Here is a 23542-nt window from a genome sequence, read left to right as displayed (position 1 = left end):
CCGCTACCTCCAGGTCTCATTGCGAATGTCAAGGTTTAATGCTTGCAGCCTCATCGCGAAAATCGTCTTTTAAGACGCGCTGGGCATTAGCGTATACACAGCTCTTATTTTGCCGTCTGTGTGGGTGGTTATTATGGCGAAGTCAGTGAGCTTGGTAGTCTCTCCTCGCGACCTGATTGCATTCCATTTTTTTCTCCTTCAAGACCGAAAGGCATAATTAGCATCCCTGCGGCTTATTGGCCAGGCTACGGATCGCTTGTCAGGTGATGCGATTTAGTGATGGTATCGTCAAAAGGCCAAGTAGACGGACCGAGCGAGCTCATATGGGCCGCCATGACAACAGATACACTCCTTCAGCAGCGCTATCCCATAATCTCGCCGTACAGGCCGTTCACAACCCTCTCCTGCGGCCCCTTTTGCTGGGAAAATCCAACTCGCAGCTTGGACAGTATGGCAGTCGTCGGCCATTTTGTCTCTCACGTCAGATCAGGGTCATGTCTGTTTAGTGAATCGGATTCCTCTACTCGCAGCTTGGACAGTATGGTCGTCGGCCATTTTGTATGTCACGTAAGATTCAGGGTCGTGTCTGTGAAGTGAATCGCAGATTCCTCGCAGGGCTTTTGACAGTAATGGTCTTAAATAGACCGTTTCATTTGACCTAATAAGAGTCACGGTTGTTACATGTTACCATAATGGTCTCCAAAACTCAGAATGTTGCAATAAATGTAGTGCAGTATAGTTTTTCCCACTGTAACTTGCCTGGTATCACTCAAAAGTTTCTATCTGAACCCTAACAGGAACAGATCACCCCCCCCTCCCCCCTCCCCCTCCATGATCACCACTAAGAATAATACTGAGTTCTTTATTAATAGTGCTTTATCACACCCAATGGGCCTCTCAAAGCACTCAGTATTTTTTTTCTGCAAGCCTTGTTTTGAATCATGAGACCTATTCCTCTACATAGCACCATGTAATAGTTTTCAAGGTGCTGTGGCCCAAAATGCAGCCAGTCAAACCAGGAACACTGGGCCGGGGCATCCCCTTCTCTTTACGATAAGTGCACTGGGTTCTTCTTCATGCATTACACAACACACAGGACATACGGCTTTACATATTATCCGAAGGACGAAGCAATAATGGGTTAAATGTCTTGCTGAAGGACACAATTTTCACGACCTGGATGCAAACCCCACACTCTGCTGATCAGAAACACCGGAGCTTGAGTCTGGTGTTCTAATCTGTTGGGCCAGCCGTCGATTTCACCAAACTCTTCCTAACTTAAGATTAATCTTAGGACTTAGGACGAGCCCTGCACTGTAGCATGCCAACCTTAAGATTGATCCTAAGTTAGGATGAGTAACTCGTCCTAACTTGAGATAGGATTAATCCTAGTGTTTCGTGAAATCAGCTGCAGAACACTTAACCATCCTCCCATTGCACGTATTGTACTACACTGTTCATTCATTGCCATAATATGAAAAACACAACAAAAATTTCATTGCAGATCTTCAGCAGAATTTAAGAACTTATTCCAGCTTTGATGGACAGATTTATTAAAATATTATAAGAAATAAAAGACTTTTCCAATCAATCAATCAGAACCTTGATACAAGAATTGACCAATCATACTCAAGCTAAGTAGACTGTCAACCAATCAGATCCTTGATTAACAAATGTGTAGCCAACTATATTGAGGCTTATTAAATAGTCAGCCAATCGGGAACTTGATAAAAGTTCTGACCAATCATGCTCAAGTTCAGTAAAACTGTCAACCAATCAGGACCTTGATAGAAGTTTCCACCAATCATACTCAAGCTGCCTAAAACTAAATACGTCTCTTATGGAAGGTTCAACCAATCTTATTCAGCCACTTTGCTACAAATTCCATGTTATTTAGTATAGTAGTGTTTACCATTCAAATGAATAGAGCTATTTATTGGATATAGGTACTGTATTGGTTCATTTGAATAATACAAATTCTCAAGTGATATATTTGCTTAAAAAAAAAAAAAAAAAAAATGGTAACATAGTTTTCAAATGTATACAAAACATTGCCTTGTAGATCTCTGCTTCAGTTGAAAGCAATTTTGTTTATCTGATATTTCTTGTTCTGTTAAGTGCAAAGATACCCTGCAAAAATATTGTAATTCTGTAAACCTGGATTCCTCTGTTTTAATTGAAAATAAAAAGGATGTTTTTGTTGATTTCAGAGAGAAAAAAAAAGTCTCCCTTCAACTTGTCCCCCCTTGTGTTTCAAGAGTTAGGTTTGTACAACTAAAAACAAACAGGAATCCCTCCCCCCCCCTTTATCCCCTTGGGTCCTCTTCTCGTATTGACTCCTCTAAAAGGTCCCACTTAGAGCTCAAACAAAATACGCCTCACTTGGGATAATCACAACGTTTGTTTTGGCCAAGAGTTACCAAACAGAATGTTCGTCGTTGGGCAAACAAAAGTCATCAATCTGATGTCAGACCGATATTCAGTATTATAGGGCCCACTTGACGTGTGGCCAGTATATCCACATGTACCTCTGCGGCTAGCTGCGACTGACTGCCGCATCGTTCTGCTATTGCTGTTTATTTCCGGGACGAAATCATTACAAGTCTGCAGTGGAGCTCGTTGTGTAAGCAACAGTACGATTGAATGATAGAATGAAAACAAAATATGACAGGGGCAGTTGATAAGAAGAAGAGGTTTTTTTATTTGGCGGGGAGGTATCTATGGGTTAGCGGGAATGATTGGTGGTGCTGAGTTCTTGTTTGTAGAACAGGGTGTCTGACCAGACTGCCTTCGTCGGTTTTCATTTGTTTTAGATGTTGAGGTTCCACGGTGATTTTATTTTTTCATCCGGGCCGAGCTTCTTGTGTTTTTGTGTGTGGGTGTTGTCTTTTGTGGTCAGTGACTTTTCCTGGGAGAGTTGTGTGTCCCTCGTATAATCCCAAGAAGAAGTTTGTCATGTTTGTGAGAGGGTGGGAGATGATTAAGCATGTAGACAGGTATTGGTTCGGCTAGGGAACGGACTTGACGAGGGTCTGGTTTATTTGAGATGAACATTTGATCCGGTCGCCAGGAGAATCATCATGTTAGATTCCAAACTCAGGGGAGAATTGGAACGAAGCTGTGGATTATTTGTCAAACTAAAGGACGTTTGTTGTTGAGGTACGCTAAATCAGCTACCAGCTAGAGTGGCGGGTAACCAGCTGCCTAAAAACTTGAATGAATAAAAAATAAATAACCGCCGATCTCTGAAGTCGTGGTGAGGTACTAATTACACACATACATACAAAAATGTTTTACATACTGCCATTTCATCAAGACCACAGATTGTGCTTGGTAACTAAACAAATTTCATGTACCCTGTTTTACTTTTAAGCAATTAGTGTCTGATTTCATGGCTTTGCTTACTGCCAAATTCTGTGCTTATGATCAAAGCGAAGAATACTTAGTAACGTGGAGTTCACCGACCACATAGGCAAACAAATTCCTGCTAGCCCATAAAATACCCTTGGCGTAAGTGCTTAATTTCCTGCTTCCGTAAGCGCGGATTCTTTGCTTACAGTAAGCAGAACCATGAAATTGGGTCTAGGAAACAGTAGCATCTCACTGCCTTTTACCACCTTATCAATGATGATTTACAAAGTGATTTTTCCCCCCATTTCTTAAGCTTGTATCTTTATTTGTGACTAAATTATTATTTTAGTCATGGTACATGTTTCCTTTCCTTAGTGTAGTATCAAGAACCCTATGTGATGATGTCAATCCAAACCAAGTGTCACAAAACTGCTGACTTTTTAAACTTTTTAAAGAAGGAGTCGAAAGTGTTTGATTTTGGTGTCGTGATTTTGGGGTTACTTGGGAGATTCAGCGGGGGTGCTGACACCAAGTGTAGTCAAGAGAAACATTTACTTGTGGATTTTGATTATTTTTTTTCAAACTTAGGCCCCCTATATATATGTTTCATTTATTAACCTTTAGACTATGAGGAATATGTAAATTGCAATTAACGACTTTATAGCATTAAGCCGATGATGTGCACTGTGTGATATTGCTAGGCATGCAACATAAGAACTAGGCATCACTTCTTGTTTCATTCTTTATTAAGAAAAGACTTCACTCACAAAAACTCCTTTAATAAAGTGTGCAGCCCTGTATGTTTTGATTTTTGAAGGGGGGGGGGGGGGGGGGTAAGGACACCGAGGCATTTTCTCCTTGGTAAAATGCGCCCTATGAGGCAATTGTGCATTTCTACCAGAGAGCATTTCAAGGGCACAAAGGCAATGACCAGGGGGCATGGAGGCAATCTCCTTCGTTGCCTCCATGAAGTATCAGGCTTGGAGTATGTATTCTACTTATCTGACCAAACTCATTCTCCCCAAATTAAAGAATGTCAAAACTTTTTTGAAAAACGGTTTCCTTTAAGGATGCCAGCCCCCTGTTGATGGATGGGTTGACTGACTATTGTCTGAGTCACTGCACTTGAGGGTGCAGAACCCATGCAACAAAATCCGCCCACTCCGCCTTTCTCTCTCACACACTCTCTCCATCATAAAATGTGCCGCATTTTTTTCCCCTCCGTATAGCTTCATAACAGATGGCAGGTACAGCTGTCTACTCTGGCTCTTATTGCACCTAGACTGGTTTCAGTCCTCACCTGCTAAAAAAACATCTTGCTAAATTGTTTGGTCACTTTCTCCAAGGTAGTCTCATGAGGTGGTTGAGAGTAAAGTCTTGGGGGGGGGGGGGTGATAGAATCAAAGTTTGGGCGCAGTTTTTTGAGAATGGTTTTGATTGCACATAGACTGGTTTCAGTCCTCACCTGCTAAGAAACATCTTGCAAGACAAACTAAAACTGTTTGGTCACTTTATCCAAGGTATTCTGAGGTGGTTGAGAGTGAAGTCTTGGGGGGGGGATAGAATCAAAGTTTTGATGCAGTTTTTTGAGAATGGCTCTTATTACACCTAAACTAGTTTCAGCCCTCACCTGCTATAAAAACATCTTGCAGGACGAACTAAAACTGTTTGGTCACTCTCTACGAGGCATTCTGAGTTGTAACTCTTAGGGGGTGATAGAATCAAAGTTTGGACGCAGTTTTTTGAGAATGGCACTTATTGCACCTAGACTGGTTGCAGTCCTTACCTGCTGAAAGTAAAACCTCTTGCACGATGAACTAAAACTGTTTGGTCATTTTCTCCGAGGCATTCTGAGGGGTAACTCTTAGGGGGGGGGGGGGGGGGGTGATAGAATCAAAGTTTGGATGCATTTTTTTTTGTTTTTTTGAGGATGGCAAACCACTTAGCCAATCTACATTATCTTTTCAAGGAAGGTGTGAGTGGGAGGAATGTAGGGGGCGTTGAACTTAAGGTAATGGTCACGGAATCGCCGAGTACAGAAAAGGTTTGTTGAGGCTCAAAAAAAAAGATTAACACCCTGAAGACAAGTTTACCTTGTTATGGGGGAAGACGTTTTCAGTATTGGCAAATAAGGGTAGGAGTCCGTCAATTCTTATTGTTCCATACATTTGTTACATTTTTGGAACTTGACGACAACTTTACAGTAAATTACCTTACTTGTTATGAGGGAATATGTTTCGGTAGGAGGCCCTCAAAGATTGTTGTAAATTTGTTACATTTTAGAAATTGGTGACAACTTGACAGTAAACTACCTTACTTGTTACGAAGGAGAAAGTAATGTGTCGGTCTTGGCAAATTAAGGTAGTAGGAGGCCTTCAAATCTTATTGTTACACACATTCTTGCATTGTAGAATCTAAAGACAACTTGTAGAATTTAGAGACAACTTTACAGTGAACTATCTTGTTTATGAGGGAAGACGTTTGAGTCTTGGCAAATTAGGGTCGGAGGCCGTCAAATCTTATTGTTCCTTACATTTTTTATATTTTAGAACTTTATTAACTACCTTGTTTGGAATATATTTTTCAGTCTTGGCAAATTAGGTAGTAGGAGGCCTTTCAAATCTTATTGTTCCATACATTTTTACATTTTTGGAACTTGAAGACAACTTTACAGTAAGCTACCTTGTTATGAGTAAACAGGCCTTGAAATCATATTGTTTTGAAATCATATTGTTATTGGCAAGTTGGGTAGTATGAGATACAAATCTTATTTTTCCATACTATTCTATCTTGTGGAACTTGGTATCCCTTTTTTATCTCACACTGCAGCAAGTTTTGGCAAGATAATTACATTAGAACAGATAGTGCTGGGTAGACTTTGCACAGCTTCAATCATGTGTAGAATTGTTTTCCTTTTGTGACCATTTTATGAACAACAAATTTGAAAAAAACTGATGAAGTTATCTCAGCGCTGCGTCAAAGATGAATGAACAGTTTTTGAGTTTTGATTCATTAAAGGAACACGTTTCCTTGGATCGGACGAGTTGGTCTTTGAAAAGCGTTTGAAACCGTTTTTTATGAAATGCATATGGTTAGAAAGATGTTTTAAAAGTAGAATATAATGATCCACACAAGTATCACTCGAAATTGCACGGTTTTCCTTTTACGTCGCGAACTATCACGGTCGGTCATTTATGGGAGTCAAAATTTTGACTCCCATAAATGGCCGACCATGTTAGTCGACAGGGTAAAAACAAAACCACCCAATTTCGAGGCATATTTGTGTAGATCATTGTATTCTACTTTTACAATATCTTTCTAACCATATACATTTTACATCAAACGGTTACAGAACGCTTTTCAAAGACCAACTCGACCGATCCAAGGCAACATGTTGAAAAAGGTTTAATTCACTCTGGATACAAAATCTAACCTCAATGATGTTGGTTTGAATACATGTCATGCACACTATGTTGTTGTCTAAGATGGCCTAACCATGACGTGCTTCGCTTCACCCAGGAGCATAATTTGGGATCTTGAAAAGGTTACATTACCTCTGAAGTACCGATCAAAATTGTAGAAAGTTTGTTGATTTAGACCGACTAGAAACACATGGCATTTTTTAAAGCGATGGATTGATAGACACCGGGGGAATGAAAACTTGACTTATTCTAAGACAAACAGACTCTTACTTTTCAATCAGTTATCCCGACTCTTTCCTATAGATATTCCCTCTAGACCATCCTTTTTCATCCAAAACCAATAACCATCGTCAAACTTAATGATTTAAGTTGCACTTGTGTTTTTAAACCCCCATCTCTGACCCTTAAGTTTTGCGAAGCATTAAATTCCTCATCAATTTAACGGAGGCAGACATTACTGTCATGACTTGATTGATTGACAATTCCCCCGGTGTTTGTTAGGGTGAGGGGTAAGGGGCGAATAGAGCCTGTGTCTCTCTCCCGACATCATTGCTCTAGAAAATCTTCAACCACGAACCTGTTTGGCATTAATCTTATACACACCGTAGTAGTGCAATGGCACCAGTCTGAAATATCCCCAGGATACGTGCGTATCAAATGCAGGTGAGTGCTTACTCTCAAATCTAGTACCCCGCCCCCTGTCCCCCCCCACCCCCTTGTTATTAGAAACCAAGCGTAATTAATTTTGCATTTTGGTCTTTGTTGTCCCAAATCTTCAGACCCCCTTACCCCCCTTCAGCATTTAACAGTATCCTCTTTTGCCCCCGTGTTGCTAAGAAGAAGAAAAAACTTGATTTGTTTCGTCGTGCTATGTTCGGGATAGAGCTATAGGCCTAGCCTAGATGGGGGTAAGAGAAGTCCCCACTCAGCCCGCAGGTACTCGTGCAACAGCCTCCTTTATCTATTGTCATTCCAGACCCGTATTTCCAGGCTTTGTTCGCTGTCTTTGCCGGACACTTTTCCAATAGCCATTATTTCCTTCGTCTCACACCTCACTCCCCGCCGCTCTAGAAGGCGTTGAACCTACTTACGTCCCGCCCTTGCCCGTTGAAATGTGTCGCTAACCTCTGGTAATACTGGGCCTCGTCGATTGCGCTAACGGTTTAAACTGTACTACGTGACTGGACTGTATATTAGTGTAGTAAGTCAGTCGGTGCTGTTGTAGTCTTCGTATATTATGAAGACCTCAACAACTACCAATCGGATCTGTTAGGGTCTGTTTCAGGTGGCTGGATAAAATCTCTTTATAATTATTAATTATCTTTCGTACAAGACACTTCTGGAACTGATTATAAACATGATTTAGAAAATTCAGAACTTGAGGTGTTGTGGGTATAAAATGTTTGAAAAAAAGGATCATTAGAATCTGACACTTGAAATCAATAAATGTCAGTATTACGATTGGGTATTAATGACCAATGTGTCTCTGTGTACCAAACGAACAGATACCTTTCATTTTAATGGCAAATTATTCTGAATGGTTCTGATTTTTGCAGAATATTTGTCTTTTGAGGTAAAACAGTCCACCTTTCTCAAGAATTCATTCTTGAAAAAATATTGTGCTGTGATGTTTTACTCCTGTTAAACGCAAAATATGAAGAGAAAAAGAACAAGAAAATTACTGTAGTGGATGAGACAAACAAAATGTCTTGTAGTTAGCTTGCATTTTTATAGTTAAAGGGAAAGTATAACTTTGGTCTTTGTTACCGTTCAATTGTTTTTAATTCTTTATAAATGCTGATAAAGCAGGGAAAGTAACCTGTGAACATTACATTTCATTTAAAAAAAGGTGGTAGCTGAATATCGGGAGCGGTTATGTACACGCAGGAAGACACAATCTGAGAAACGTATCCAACAGAAATGTTTCCCAGATTCAAATTTTGGGGGTAAAAACTTAACCTTTTTTCCAACTTTCAGACTAAAGGGCTAATTTGTCTATTGAGCTTTTTTTCTTTTTCAAAAGTTCTCAACCAAAGCACATCTCTTTTGATTGTGAAAATGATCCATATTTTTCCAAATTTTCTATTCCTCTATTTTTATACTAAACTCAAAGGTTGATCAACCATAAACATATCCTCCTGCTTTGTAGATTTCATGCATGACTTTTACTTGCCCTCCACTAGCCAACCAAACAAATTGGCCCAACTGAGCATGTCTACACTTAGAAAAAAACAGCTGCTTTTAAAGTCCAAAAGGGCATTGAGGGGCGGGGCACAAAGGTGATCAGTCCCTGCCTCTAGGGGTCACTAGAGTTCATTGACATCATTATGATGTATTGTCATGACGATTGAACAGGTAAAGGTGTATAGGGATTGTAGTCTTGATATGATATTTGGAGGAGGTGTGGTTTTAGACAACTTTTTCTTAAGACAACTTTAAGAACTGACTTCGCGGTAGTACAGTTAATTACGATTTTAAACTAAAGTAGTAGTCCAAGCCTATTTTCTATACCATCCGCCCAGGTAATAGTTAACAAGCAGGACAGTTCTTTTCAGAACTGAGAAGTCTCCCGAACACCCGACCAATCTACTCCGCGGTAGTAGAATAAAGAAAGACAGTTCTCAAGAACAAACTCTGCCTGGCAAGTAGATACACACATGGTGTTACCACAAACCAAATATTTATTCTTCTAGCTGCTTTTTTTAAACTGGTGAAATAGAATAAGGTCGTTTTTGAATTGGCGTCTACAGCTACGGCTACGGCTACGGCTGTTGCTAAAGGTGTTGCTAAGGATGTCCTATACATCTACACACGATGACAGGGAAAGCTAGCCGTAGCCCTACATGTAGTAGCTGTAGCCACCTAATCGGACACGGCCCTTAGCTGTTGCAAACTGTTTACCAACAAAAATTACCTGTGGTATAAATGCCCACCAATATTTTTTTTTATATATTATATTGATTTTTAGGGTTGAACAAAGAATTGGCTAGAGTGGGATTCGAACCAACGACCTCCGGATTAATGAGCTGGCGCTCTAGATCAAGTTGTGGCTTTTGTTGAAAACCTTATTTGAATAACAGCAGTTGTCCAGGCATGGAATTTCATCTTTTAGAGGTCAAGGCCATTAATATTTTGCAAAGGTACTTCCTTTGGGGAAATCTTAAAGTCTATGGGAAACTTTTTTGAAGGGGCACCAAGGCTACGACAAGGGGCAACCGAGGCTGTGGCTTCCCATGCCTGGTTATCAAATATCAGCAATAAATGATTAGAAATTCCTATGTTTCAAGACTATGTAAAAAAGCACCTACATGTATACGAAATTTGCGTACTAGTCAAAATTTGCGTATATCAGCACGCAATTTGTGCATATTGGCCCAATATGCTAGCTTTTGCATAGGGATATTCCCTGTATGTATATCAATCTATATTAGTCATTGTTAAACCAACAAGCAGGAATCGGATGCAATAACAACTTCCCCCCAATGAAGTGATCTAATATCTCCAACTAACTGACAGATATTCAAGCACATCAAAGATTGAAAAGAAAAGAAAAAGTGCCAATCATCAAGCTCTAGGGCACTTCAGGACCAAGCATTGTGCCCTGGGGCACTTCAGGACCAAGCATTATGCCCTTTGGCAATTTGGTGTGGTACCGGTATGTGGCATGAAGCCATATTCCTTGCATAAACCACCTGCTTGTGAAAGCTGGTAACCGTCACCAATTAGTGCTCCATTCCGAACATCCTGCAGATATACCCATAATCCTGAATCAAAATAATTCAGATGATTTTGTTGAACCTTTTATTTTACATATTCTTGAGTGGCTAGGCCCTACTTATTATGAAAAGAACTAAAGTAAAGTGTGAGGTATAATTATTCTAAACAAGAAGGGGTGGTTCTTTGTAGAGTGCAGATGTTGTTCATACCACAGAAAACAGGTGCAAAACTTTCTTCAATAGTTCACATGCACTCACAATTAGGTATAGTGATAAAGATTTAATTTAAGGACGTGGCATCAGTGTTCCTCCTGAACCGTTCTCTCTGAGATTCTAATTCTACAAAAAAATGATTTATTTCTTCTTCATCTTTTCTTCAGTGTGGAATAAAATCTCCTCATTTCATTTGAGCTCTTTACTAAATAACCCTTTCACACAAAACATCCCCCGAAAAAAAGAAAAAAAAAACTTTCCCCCCAAGATTTTGCGGCCATAAATATAAAAAACAATCCGATGATATTAGTTTTCCTGAACCCAGGAGTGTGGTTTGATTTATTTCTGGTTGTCGTTGGAGCATTAATTGGCTGCCAGAGTTGACTGCTCTTTCTCCCCGCGAGATTGTCTTCACTCGATCCCTCGCAGAATGTCTTTTTTTGACGGTGTATGTTTTGAAGCTGTCTGTGGCTAGTTTAAAGGCACTGGGGATGCTGTTGGTAATTACTAAAAATAATTTGTGAGAAACGGCTCCCTCTGAAGTAACAGAGTTTTTGAGGAATAGGTAATTTCTCACTCCAGTATTAAAATACTTAGGTATGAAGCCTTTTCTCAGGCATCTTAAAGCACACAAAATTTTTGCAACAAGGGTGTTTTTTCTTTCATTAATCTCTTGCAACTTTGATGACCAATTGAGTCAAAATTTTAACAGGTTTGTTATGTATGCATATGTTGGGATACACCAAGTGAGAATACTGGACTTTTACAATTACTAAAGGTGTCCAGTGCCTTTAAAGGGAAGGTACACCTTTGGTAGTTGTCAAAGACCAGTATTCTCACTTGGTGTATCCCAACATAAGCATAAAATAACAAGCCTGTGAAGAATTGAGCTAAATTGGTCATCGAAGTTGCGAGAAAATGATGAGAGAAAAAACACCCTTGTTGGACGAATTTGTGCGCTTTCAGATAAGAATAAAAGACTTCTGGCTCGAAGTCTTTTAATATTTTAATGAGAACTTACCTCTTTCTTAAAATCTATGCTACTTCAGAGGGGGGTGTTTCTCACAATGATTTATACTATCAACAGCTCTCCAATGCTCATTACCAAGTCAGTTTTTAAGTTCATATTTGTTTTGAGTAATTACAAATAGTGTCCACTGCCTTTAAACCAATCCAGAAAGAAGAGAATCCTACAAGACTGCTTCCAGAATCATCTTAGCACTGGTTACTCCTCTCTATACTTAATTGCTTTACTCTTCACCCAACTTTTCTTCTCCAGCCATTGTGGCGTTTTTTTCCTTCCCGCCTCTCTTTCTCTCGCTCGTCCTGGCTGTGTGGAGAGTTCCTGTTCATGAGGGGATAAATGGCTAGAGATATTTGTGTGTTATGTTAGGCTCAGGGCAGGTTGTAATATAATGTTTGGGAACATTGTCAAGAGTTTACACATGAAAGCGGTGTATGCGTCATTTTTACTGAAGTCGCAATAATTGGATCTGCTGTGTTGGTGGAACAAAATTTGTTTTTATTTTGCGATGACTAGAGCCGGGTATAATCTTTGTCAGTGTCGGTATTGAAGATTTAAAAAATATATATTAAAAAACTGTTTGAAAAAAGAGTAAGTTTTGTCTATTATTTGATAGAATGTTAAGTTTGTTGTTTTTATTTTAATGTTATTTATTTACTTATTTATTTATTTATATATTTTTATTTATTTGTATTTATTTGTATTTATTTATTTAATTTTTTTTTGTTGGGGGGGGGGGATATTCAAAGTTTTAGTCTTTTACTTAAACACGAACTAAATATTGGAAAAACTAACTTTTTAAGGTCGACAAATAATACACTGTGTCCACTTAAAAATTAACTCTAAATTTTGATTATAATAATAAAATATATATACTTTTAAAGTTATTCTAAAGTTTTAGGCTTTTACTGAAACAAGAGCTAACCACTGAAAAAACTAACTTTTGACGTTTGTTTTGTTTGTTGAAAATACATCTTAATTTATACCAACATCCTTAAACACCAGTCATCAATGCCCCTGTTCCTTCCCATCTAATTTCACTTGACATGTCAGCTCATTTGATGGCTTCTTCAAATTAGCCTCAAATTTCATTTTATTTTACAACGCACACACTTTTTTTCCTTCCCCTCCACACACCATCCATCTCCGCTAACCAGGGGCACGAGAAGTGGAGAATGTTTGTCTATTATCTTAAGCTCTGGGCGTCATGAAATAATATTCCTTACTTAAACACTTAATATGTGGTTAAAATTCGCCAGTGCGTCTGGCTCCCCGCCCCTTTATTATTTTGTTCCATTGTAATAATACACTTTTGTTAACTCAGGGCATTAAAGATACACTGCGGTTTCCCCATATAACTCCACAGGCTCCCCAAAGGGTGCTAGTGTCTATTTACATGTATACAAAGAAATAGTAATAGAAGTGATGCTGCTATCTACCTGCTTTGTAATAGCTAATTTCTAGCTATTTAATGGCGATGTTTCTGGGGCAGTATAAACTATAGACTCTAAAAGGACACAGGAGGACTGTTTAGAGCAACGAGGGCTTGGGTTTATTCAGAAGCTTCTTAAAGGCAGTGGACACTATTGGTAATTACTCAAAATAATTATTAACGTAAAACCCTTCTTGGTAACGAGTAATGGGGAGAGGTTGATAGTATAAAGCATTGTGAGAAACGGCTCCCTCTGAAGTAATGTAGTTTTCCAGAAAGAAGCAATTTTCCATGAATTTGATTTCGAGGCTTCAGATTTAGAATTTGAGGTCTTGAAATCAAGCATCTGAAAGCGCACAACTTTGTGTGAATAGGGTGTTTTTTCTTTTATTATTGTCACGCAACTTCGGGGACCGATTGAGCTCAAACTTTCACAGGTTTATTATTTTATGCATGTTGAGATACACCAACTGTGAAGTAGTGTCCAGTGTCTTTAAATACATTTTTTTTCTATTTCATGAAATGAGTGTCTGTTGATCTTTGTAATATGTAAAAAAATAAAAATAAAAATAAAAAATCATTCTACAAAGGCAAAAGATGCAGCTATAAACGACTGTGTTTCTGGGGGCAGTAAGAACTAGACTCTGTAAAAGGACGCAGGAGGGATGTTCAGAGCAACGAGGGCTTGGGTTTATTGACAAGCTTCTTGAGTTAGGTCTTCATTTCTAACTCATGAAATCATTGTCTGGTGATCTTTGTAAAATGAGAAATATGAATCATTCTTTAAAGGCAAAGGATACAGCTAAAAATTGCAATGTTTCTGGGGCAGTAAGAACCATACACTTTAAAAGGACGCAAGAGGGATGTTCGTTCAGAGCAACGAGGGCTTGGGTTTACTGAGAAGCTTCTTAAATATGGTCTTCATTTCTAACTCATGAAATGAGTGTCTGGTGATCTTTGTAAGATGTGCAATATGAACCATTCTTTAAAGGCACTGGACACTATTGGTAATTACTCAAACTAATTATTAGCAGAGCAATGGAGAGCTGTTGATAGTATCAAACATTGTGAGAAACAGCTCCCTCTGAAGAAACATTGTTTTTGTGAAAGAGGTCTTTTAGGCATTTGAAAGCACGTACATTGGTGCGACATGTTTTTTTCTGTCATTATTCTCTTGCATCTTCCATTGACCAATTGAGTCCAAATTTTCACAAGTTTGTTATGTTATTCATTTGTTGGGATACACCAATTGAGAAAACTGGTTTTGACAATTACCAAACGTGTCCAATGCCTTCAAAGGCATGTGCAGGGGAAAATTATTTAAATGTTTCAAGTCATGTTTAGGGACATAAAGACGATGCAATTTGTGCTTCAGAGATGAATTGTTTTCAGCGATAAAGTTTATATTTCAACTTGTCTTCTTTCACTCTGTCTTCAACAGCCAATGGAACAGTCTACACATGGGGCGGAGGGACGGAAGGTCAACTAGGTCATGGGTCAAGGGTCTTATACCTGCGTGACCCCAATCCACTATCTCATGATGCATTGCCCAAAGTATCACAAGTTGCATGCGGAGATTCATACACTGCTGCTGTTACAGGTTTGTCCTTTTATGTTTGATTGTCTGTGTGTAGTCAGGGCATGATAAATATTTCAGATTATTCAAAAATATGTAGGCCTATGAGAAGTATACGTATGATTGAATTATGTCCACTAATCACTTTGGAAATTTGTTCAGCTAAAGCCTTTAAAGGGAAAGTATTGGCTTGTTGAGGCCGACTGGTTAAGAGCCTCATGCTCTAGTGAATCTGATCAGCAGAGTGCGGGCTCGGGTCCTGGTTGTGACACATTCACAGCGGTCTCTGTTTTTTTAAATCATAAAACTTCATTCTTTGTTTAACTTTACCTAATTTGCAAGAAATTTCCTCCCTTTTAAAGGTTATGTCAAGTTTTGCAAAGGAAAAGCATGTGGAAAAGTATGATTTTTTGGGGGTCAAATTGTATAACTTAGATCATTGTATGTAGTGCTTTTAGTTATTTGCATTTTAGGATTGAGCAAAGTAAAATTGAGTGGATCAGGACTTGAACCATGCTTGAACCAACGACCTCCGGATGAACGTGTCGGAGGTCGTTGGTTGGAGGTCATTGGTTCAAGTTCCACCCCGCCCAAGTAAGTTTCTCTTTCTTCAAATTCAGATTTAAAAAAAATCTACCCAGTCACTCAGTTTCCCTTGTGGTTTATTGCTTGATATTTCTTTATTTTGCATTATATTTATTTGATATTTCATTCAGGTGATGGGATTCTGTACATGTGGGGTAAGAGTAGTCACGTGATACCGATCCCGACGATGGCGAAACAAACGACACCTAGGAGAGTTGCCCCAGCGGGATATTCAGTGGCTAAGGTGGCTTGCGGATCTTGGCATACTATGGCAAGCATTGGTAGACCAGGTGGGTCCCTTTAAGTTTTCTACTTCAAAGAGTATTGGCTTGAATGAAGGTGCTTTGAAATTGTGTAATTTGTTATGGAAAACTTGGTTCGCTTTTCAGAGAGTAAAGGCTTAAATGATGGTGCTTTAAAATTGTGTAATTTGTTATGGAAATCTTGGTTCGCGTTTCATAGAGTAAAGGCTTGTGGTGCTATAAAATTGTGTAATTTGTGATGAAAAACTAGGTGTGCTTTTCATAGAGTAAAGGCTTGAATGAAGGTGCTTTAAAATTGTGTAATTTGTTATGGAAAACTTGGTTCGCTTTTCAGAGAGTAAAGGCTTAAATGATGGTGCTTTAAAATTGTGTAATTTGTTATGGAAATCTTGGTTCGCGTTTCATAGATTAAAGGCTTGTGGTGCTATAAAATTGTGTAATTTGTGATGAAAAACTAGGTGTGCTTTTCATAGAGTAAAGGCTTGAATGATGGTGCTTTAAAATTGTTAAATTTGTGGATAGAACAATGGAAAACTAGGATCGCCTTTCAAAGAGTATATATGGTTTGAATGAAGGTGGTTTAAAATTGTGTAAAATTTGGATAGAACGATGGTACTACAATCCCGGCCATGTCACGTTGGGCCCCCCCGTAGCCAAAAGACTTTTTCTCCCTTCTTTTTTGTTTCCCTTTTCTTTATACAAATGTACACCATACTCTGCAAGCAATGAATGTTCATTGTGTGTGCACATTCTTAAATTTTGTACAGCCAACTCTTTTACGTTGGATTATTTTGAAAGAATTTTTAGGCTGAACAACTTCTTTTTGGGCCCCGCTCCTGAGGCTCCCGGCCCCCGTTCAATGTTGGCTCTTTCTCTGCGCGGTCTCTGCTCCAGCTGGGGTAAACCACATTGAGTAGGGAAAACGGGGGAGGGTATGATTAGCTTCACATGGTCCAAGCATTTTGGCCGGGATTGTACGGTTGGAAGCCTGTAGAATTGTATTACTTCCCCTTTATTTTCAGTAGGATTTTAACTGTAACTTGTAAGTAACATGAGATTTTCGCATAAAATCTGGGGGTAAATTCGATAGGGGAAAAAAAAAAGATGGGGAAAAAAGAAAGATGGGATTTACAGATTTTGAACAGTCTGCTGGCCTTTGGATCAAGCATTGTTTTATGGGATTTAAAAAAACCAAATTACCGATGAATTGAAGGTGGGGGGAGGTGTAGTGTCAGCGACAATGTTACCACTAAAGCTATGAATGATGCGGGTTGGTAGACTGAAAGGAATACAAAGACTTGTTGAATATAAATAAAGGCTTATTGGGCGTCAGATATTGAATAAAGACAACAACAACAACAACAACAACAACAACAATGTCACACACAGATTTGGTTGGAGCGTAAAGTTAGTCCTCTTATTATCATACTTATTAATCCAGCAGCAGAGATGTGGGTTCGAATCTCGGTCGTGACACTTTGCCTTGACCATGCACTTAAACATAATTGCTTCGTAAAAAGTTGGGAAAGTAGTGCATTCTGCTCAACCAACCAGGCGCCTACAGTGGATGATATCCATGCCTACATCCTTACGGACTGTGAAGGGGGTAACCATGTTTCAGCCCTAGGAGTAGCGTAGCAACATGCCCCTAGCGGAAGTTGTTTTTTGGTCGATAGCCCAAATCAGTTAAGAGTAGCCCTCACCTTGAAGTGCCCATCCAGCCTTATGTTGTTGGGTGATCTCTCGTTCAAAATAAAAGTAATACAAATCCATGACCTATTGGAAATCTTTGCAAAAGTAAAAATCTTTTTAGCTTTCTTGTTAATTTATTCCATCACTTCATACCAATGCTGGGTAGAGTAAACTTTTCGAACCTATTTAGGGTACTTTCTTTCGCATTTGGAAATCAAAAATAATTAGTATAAAAAGTGAGAGCTGACTGATATAAAGTGTAGTAGGTTGGTTTGGTTTAATTAGCTTTAAAGGCATGGACATCTTTGGTAATTATCAAAGACCAGTATTCTCACTTGGTGTTGCCAAATATATGCATAAAATAACAAATCTCTGAAAATGTTGACTCAATTGGCCATCGAAGTTGTAAGAGAATAATGTAAGACAAAACACCCTTGTTGCACAGTTTGTGTGCTTTCAGATTCCTACTAATATATGTTCAGGCCTGATTAGATTCAAATATTTGAGTGAGAAACTACATTTTTTTTTTCTAAAAAAGTATGTTACTTCAGAGGAAGCTGTTTCTCATAATGTTTAATATTATCAACAGCTCTCCATTGCTCGTTACCAAGTAAGTTTTTATGCTAATATATATTTTGAGTAATTACCAATAGTGTCCAGTGCCTTTAAAGAGACCAATGTGGTACTTACACAGATTGCTATGAATTTTGTGCAGATGATGTTGGATTGTAAAAATAATACTGCAGTGCAGTCAGTTTATTGTCATCATGTGATGGTATTATGTATCAGATTATATTTTATGGAAAGGTTTGTGGGAACACCATGTAATGGCTATCTCTAAATGAGCTGGGGTGGATATCGTATTTCCACCATGCAAAGTTTCAAATCCTACTTAGATCATTTTAGTATTATTTAGCAGTATTTTTATTAGTAAAATCTTCTGGTAATGAAAGCAAGGAGCCAAGAGCCTTTGTTTTGTAACTTGTGGACCTGAAAGAAGATGATGGAGAAATCTTAGTTAAAAAAAATATATATCCAGTCAGTTTCCCCTATAGTTACATGTAGTTACTTGACTATTAAAACATTTTAACCATAATTTGACAACAATCTAGAAATCTGGAATTAGACTGAATAAATTGCTTACAGTGGACCTCAATTCGAATCGTCTCAATTAAGTGTGTAAACACAAAGATTAATAAGAGATGTTAAATTTGCATTGGGGATAAAGAATATTATTTTGTTTTTTTACCCATACACCGATGTGTGTTAGTACTGTATACTCAGTACTTTCCCGAGTCCTGTGAAAAAATATCACAGGCATGTTACTCGGGTGGGATTCGAACCCACGACCCTTGCAATTCTAGAGCAGTGTCTTACCAACTAGACTACCGTGGTTGCCCGGTAGCTAGAGGCAGTTCGAATCCTATGTTTTGGCAGTGGGTACCACAACGATAATATAAGAGAAGTTAAATTTGCATCGGGATAAGAATATTGTTTTGGTATTTTACCCATCTTTTCCTGAGTCCTGTGAAAAAATATCACAGGCATGTTAATCGGGTGGGATTCAAACCCACGACCCACAACAAAGATTAATGTTGAAAGTCTTACAGTAGGAGATGAGAGAAAACGAACAGGATGATACTGACTTGTTCGTATCGACTATTAGCAATTTAGTGAATATCAAAATGTTGAAGCTACGTAGTATTAACTACTCTCTGTTTTGAGCTTATATTTTCCTGCTAACAGGTTTGGACCCGACTCTTCCAAAGTGAGGTTGTTTAACATACTTTCACCCATCACATTGTCAATACTGGTTGTGGTCTCACTTTGAACCCTGCTTTCTCAAAGGTGTTAAGCCCGGTTCATACTTTCTTGGAATGCGCAACCAAATTTTTGTTATGTTACAGGGTTTGCTCTTAAAGGCAGTGGACACTATTGGTAATTACTCAAAATAATTATTAGCATGAAACCTTACTTAGTAACGAGTAATGGGGAGAGGTTGATAGTATAAAACATTGTGAGAAATGGCTCCCTCTGAAGTGGAGTAGTTTTCCAGAAAGAAGTAATTCTCCACGAATTTGATTTCGAGACCTCAGATTTAGAACTTGGGGTCTCAAAATCAAGCATCCGCAGGCACACAACTTCGTGTGACAAGGGTGTTATTTCTTTCATTATTATCTCGCAACTTTGTCGACCAATTGAGCTCAAATTTTACACAGGTTTCTTATTTTATGCATATGTTGAGATACACCAAGTGGGAGGACTGGTCTTTGACAATTACCAATAGTGTCCAGTGTCTTTAACTAGCCAGCAGGACCACAGTCAGCTTGTCATTTCACTGGTCAATAAACTTTTGCAATTGTCCATAATTCATGTTAGGGATGCATTTTCACACTGAACTAGCCATCCTCGGACCGCTTTGAGAGAATTTTGACTGGTCCCTAGTAGTTTAGGCGTTTGGCCAACAGACTTCACAAATTTGCAAAAAACAATGCGCAACAAGTGCTCTCCTGCCTGCGATTTACTCTTGTGGAACATTTGCAGCAAAAACATAGCTGTGACGTCAAATTCTTTGCAGAAAGTATGAACTGGTCAGTCTTTAAGAATGACTCTTCTAGGGTCATCTTGTTGCATTATAACATGGGTCATGTTGGTTGGTTAGCTGTTTGTTTTTTAAGAAGCAAAGTTTGTAAAGTTATTTTCATTTGTGTATGCATTAGTTAACAACTTTTAGCAAAAGATCAAACATTTCCTGTTGTTAATTTAAACAATATTTCTGAACACATTTTCATGTATAATATTGTAACTGGATGTAAATTCATGGCCCATTAGGTGGTTTTCTAGATCACTATACACAGATCATTCATAACGTTAGGACAATATGTCATCTCAATGTTGACCCAAATTTTAAATGAGTGTTATTCATAAACTCATTCTCTTTGTATCATTGTAGAAATTATTAAAATCAATCATTCTTGGTTCTTGTGGCTTTCCCTTCATTCAAAGTGATTCTTCAGGAATAAACTAGTCTGGCCCCTTTTTAGCAGAATCAAGTATCGATATCTGTTGTTTGTATTGCACACAGGGAATGTGACCAAAGATGATCAAGTTATTCTCATCAAACGAGTTGGTTATAAAATAATAACATCATCAACAAGTCATTTATTGATGTTACAAAAAAGATTTCCGTACCTTGGAAGGTTTTATCTGAAAGCTTTATTGTTGTTGTTGTTGTGGTTGTTGTTTTTTCTTCGCAAGAAGTTCAGCTAGAACTAGTACATTTAAAAAAAAGATTAAGCAAAAAGAAAGAGTATAAAAACATGTTACTATAACATTACTAGTAAAAGAATACAAAAAAGACATTCGTACCACATAAGATTTCATATGAAAACTTGAATGTTGTTGTTGTTGTTGTTGTTTTTTCTTCTCAAGAAATTCAGATTTTACTGTTTAAAATTTGTAACTACTACTCTTTCAACAACACAAAGTTGAATAAAAAGCCTAAATAAAAAAAATAAAACATGTTGCTATGAGATTGTGGTCAGAACACCTTTCTCAGAATGTCTTTGAAGTGAAGTTTTCTCAAGTGTTATATCTTGATCGCAAAGTTTGTATGTGTTTGTTTTCACACACAGAACGGCAACCTCTTGAAGAGGAGTCTGGAGATGAGCAAGATGATGACAGTGACTCCTTGGAGGATATGGAGGCAGCATCTAAGAATGTAGACATCCAACAACCTCAAGAAGTGAGTCATTTCATGCAACCCTCTGACCACACTCCCCCTAACCCCTACCTCAAAACCCTTCTAAACTAATGCATATTAATAGTCACAACCACCCCCCCCCCCCCCACCCCACCACCCAGCCCCTTTCCTTAACAAGACAATCATCAAGTAGGTATATACAAATTTTAATATTAATTTAAAGAGGATTTGATATTCCCGATTAAATTAAAATGTTAAGCCTCAAGAATTCAATATATTTTATCCCAATTCCAAGCTTCAAAAACATCTGTATGGAGGAACCAGCCAGTGACATGTTCAAACTGTTTTTGTCAATAGAAATGCCAAAGTTGAACCCATTTTCCTAAGTTTTATTTTCTCACATCTCTTGGTGTTTTTACTTTTACAAGTTTTAAAACAAAGATGGTACCAACATGGGGTTTAAGGGGTTTTAAAACATAGATTATGCTCTTTTTAAATGTAACAAAAAAAATACCAGGGGTCGATTCCAAAAAGAGCTAGGACAAGTCCTCACTTAGGACTAGTCCTAGAAGATATTCAAAACCTAAGGCTAGTCCCAAGTTAGGAAGAGTAACTTGTCCTAACTCGAGATAAGACAAATGACTCATTTCACTTGATCGCATTACATTTATAATGTGCATTTTCAATTGCAACTCTTCATCCTCCTTGTTTAATCCATACAGTCTAACCCTGATGATACCCTTCCCGCTTCCCAACAACCAATGTTTGAGAGGAAACACAAAAAGACTAAGTCGAGAGACTACATAAGACGCGAAGGTACCAGGTTGACGCTAGCCGAGTTCTACGCCCCGACCCCTCTCCCTAGTGTCCTACCGATGGAGGCCGAGGGATCAGACCATGACATGGATTCCGATTCAGAAGAACTAGAAGAAGACAATAAGGATCAGGCTGTTGTTAATCCAGAGGGGACTTTAACTACAGGAGTAGTTTTCCAGAGGGAGGATAGTGAAGTCGAAGGAGAGACTGAGATGGTTTCAACACAAGAGTCAACAAGTTTCTTTGTTGATATGTCTGTTGCTCCTTCCTCTGTTCCAACCCAAGCGATTGGAAAAGCCTTTGAGACTGCGAAGCCAGAAAGGGCAAGGCGGAAAGACGTCAAAGACGACAGACCTTTAAAGACGAGTCAACGGCAGACCCGTCGACCTGAAACACTCATCACGCGATCTAAAACAATGCCGGTCGCAAATCGCAAACCGTTGAAAATGGCGTCGACGAGCAACACGACAGCATTCGATTGGAGCAATCCTTTGCAGCAATCCACGGACAGTGCGCAAAAGAAAGACCGTTTTGTAATTCATAAGCATGTATCCGTCCAGATGAATAGGAAAGTTAATAGCGGATCAGGGGATAATGTTAGGGGCATGAAACCAATAGCTCAAATTGGTCTCCCTGGTTCCACAAACGTGAAACTCGCAGCAACCAGAGACAAGAACGTCATGCCTCAACCTCCTAAATTCAACCGCGCCAAGACGTACTACGGTCGGACGAATCAAAGAAAGAGAGTGGAGGCGGAGCCTCAAAAAACCAAGCTTTTGTCCACGCTACCGGCAGCCGCCCCGCCACCTCAACCCCATTTGATACCCAATTCTAAGGTACACCCCGGAGGGCATGCTGTAATCGGCAGACTACCAGGTGCGGCGGCAGACAGCTCACCAGTCCGTTCTAGGGCCAACCACGATCTTAAGCCTATCATCTCAGAGGTACCAGACCGTCTTGGGTTGTCGGGGCAACCATTGTTTTCATCCGCATCGTCTTGGCGAATGCGAAGCAAAGATGAGGATGTTTTATAACCGAAGGAGAACCAAAGCTGTTAAGATTACACTACCAATCTTTATGGTAATGATCCGATGGCCTATGGTTTATAGATTTTAGAAATCAGTCTTTTAATAATTATTCTTATCTTCAAATTTTGAAGATGTGTTGTTTTGGAGACACTGTGTCTTTAATTATCTCCTTGATATCTGCCTAAAACAATATCTTTTGTTTGCTTATCAAGAACATTTATTGACATAAATTCAAGATTTTCCTTTAACTTGATGTGTATGATTTAATTGATAAACACTGAGTTTGATTGAGTGAAAACTTTTGTAATTGGGCATTTCTGATTTAAGACAGACTACGCTAATTCTACTAAAGATAAAACATGATTTTAGGTTTAAAAAAGTAAAGTTGGTTAGAGGGGGATCTGAACCAATGACCTCAGTATTAAGGTGCCGGCGCTCTACGAACTGAGCTGTCTAGCCCTATGTTCGTGGTCTCCCTATTCTGTCAATATCTTTGTTCAGAGTGCCAGTCAGAAGCCATACAACCGTTAAATGCTTTATAGCCAGGGATCACACCCAAGTTTTGAGTACAACCTGGGAAGTGGCAGCCAGGGGATCACCTTAAAGCCATTGGACACTTTCGGTACAGAAAAAAAAGTAAAAGTTTACAGATTTACAGATAACTTACAGGGTTTACAGAAGGTAATGGTGAAAGACTTCTCTTTAAATACTATTCCATGAA

General features: G+C 38.8%; 1 protein-coding gene across 1 annotated transcript; it reads left to right on the top strand.

Moving 5' to 3' along the window:
• Positions 1-279: 279 nt before the first annotated feature.
• On the top strand, positions 280-23330 carry LOC117295683. Its single transcript, XM_033778394.1, has 6 exons — positions 280-567; positions 7385-7436; positions 14600-14758; positions 15451-15609; positions 20910-21019; positions 21700-23330. Exons 1-6 carry the CDS (start codon positions 280-282, stop codon positions 22825-22827), a joined length of 1896 nt encoding a protein of 631 aa, XP_033634285.1. The 3' UTR covers positions 22828-23330.
• The last annotated feature ends 212 nt before the right edge of the window (positions 23331-23542 follow it).

Source organism: Asterias rubens, chromosome 10 (genome assembly GCF_902459465.1).
Source record: "Asterias rubens chromosome 10, eAstRub1.3, whole genome shotgun sequence".
NCBI classification, from domain to species: Eukaryota; Metazoa; Echinodermata; class Asteroidea; order Forcipulatida; family Asteriidae; genus Asterias; species Asterias rubens.
This window is presented reverse-complemented; position numbering and strand designations above follow the sequence as displayed.

Excerpts from the sequence above, each read along its gene's own strand:
- LOC117295683 (XM_033778394.1), top strand. The coding sequence starts at position 280 with ATGGTATCGTCAAAAGGCCAAGTAGACGGACCGAGCGAGCTCATATGG. Across the intron at positions 568-7,384 it reads TCGGCCATTTTGTATGTCAC|TGCAATGGCACCAGTCTGAA; the intron begins GTAAGATTCAGG and ends ACACCGTAGTAG. Across the intron at positions 21,020-21,699 it reads ACATCCAACAACCTCAAGAA|TCTAACCCTGATGATACCCT; the intron begins GTGAGTCATTTC and ends TAATCCATACAG.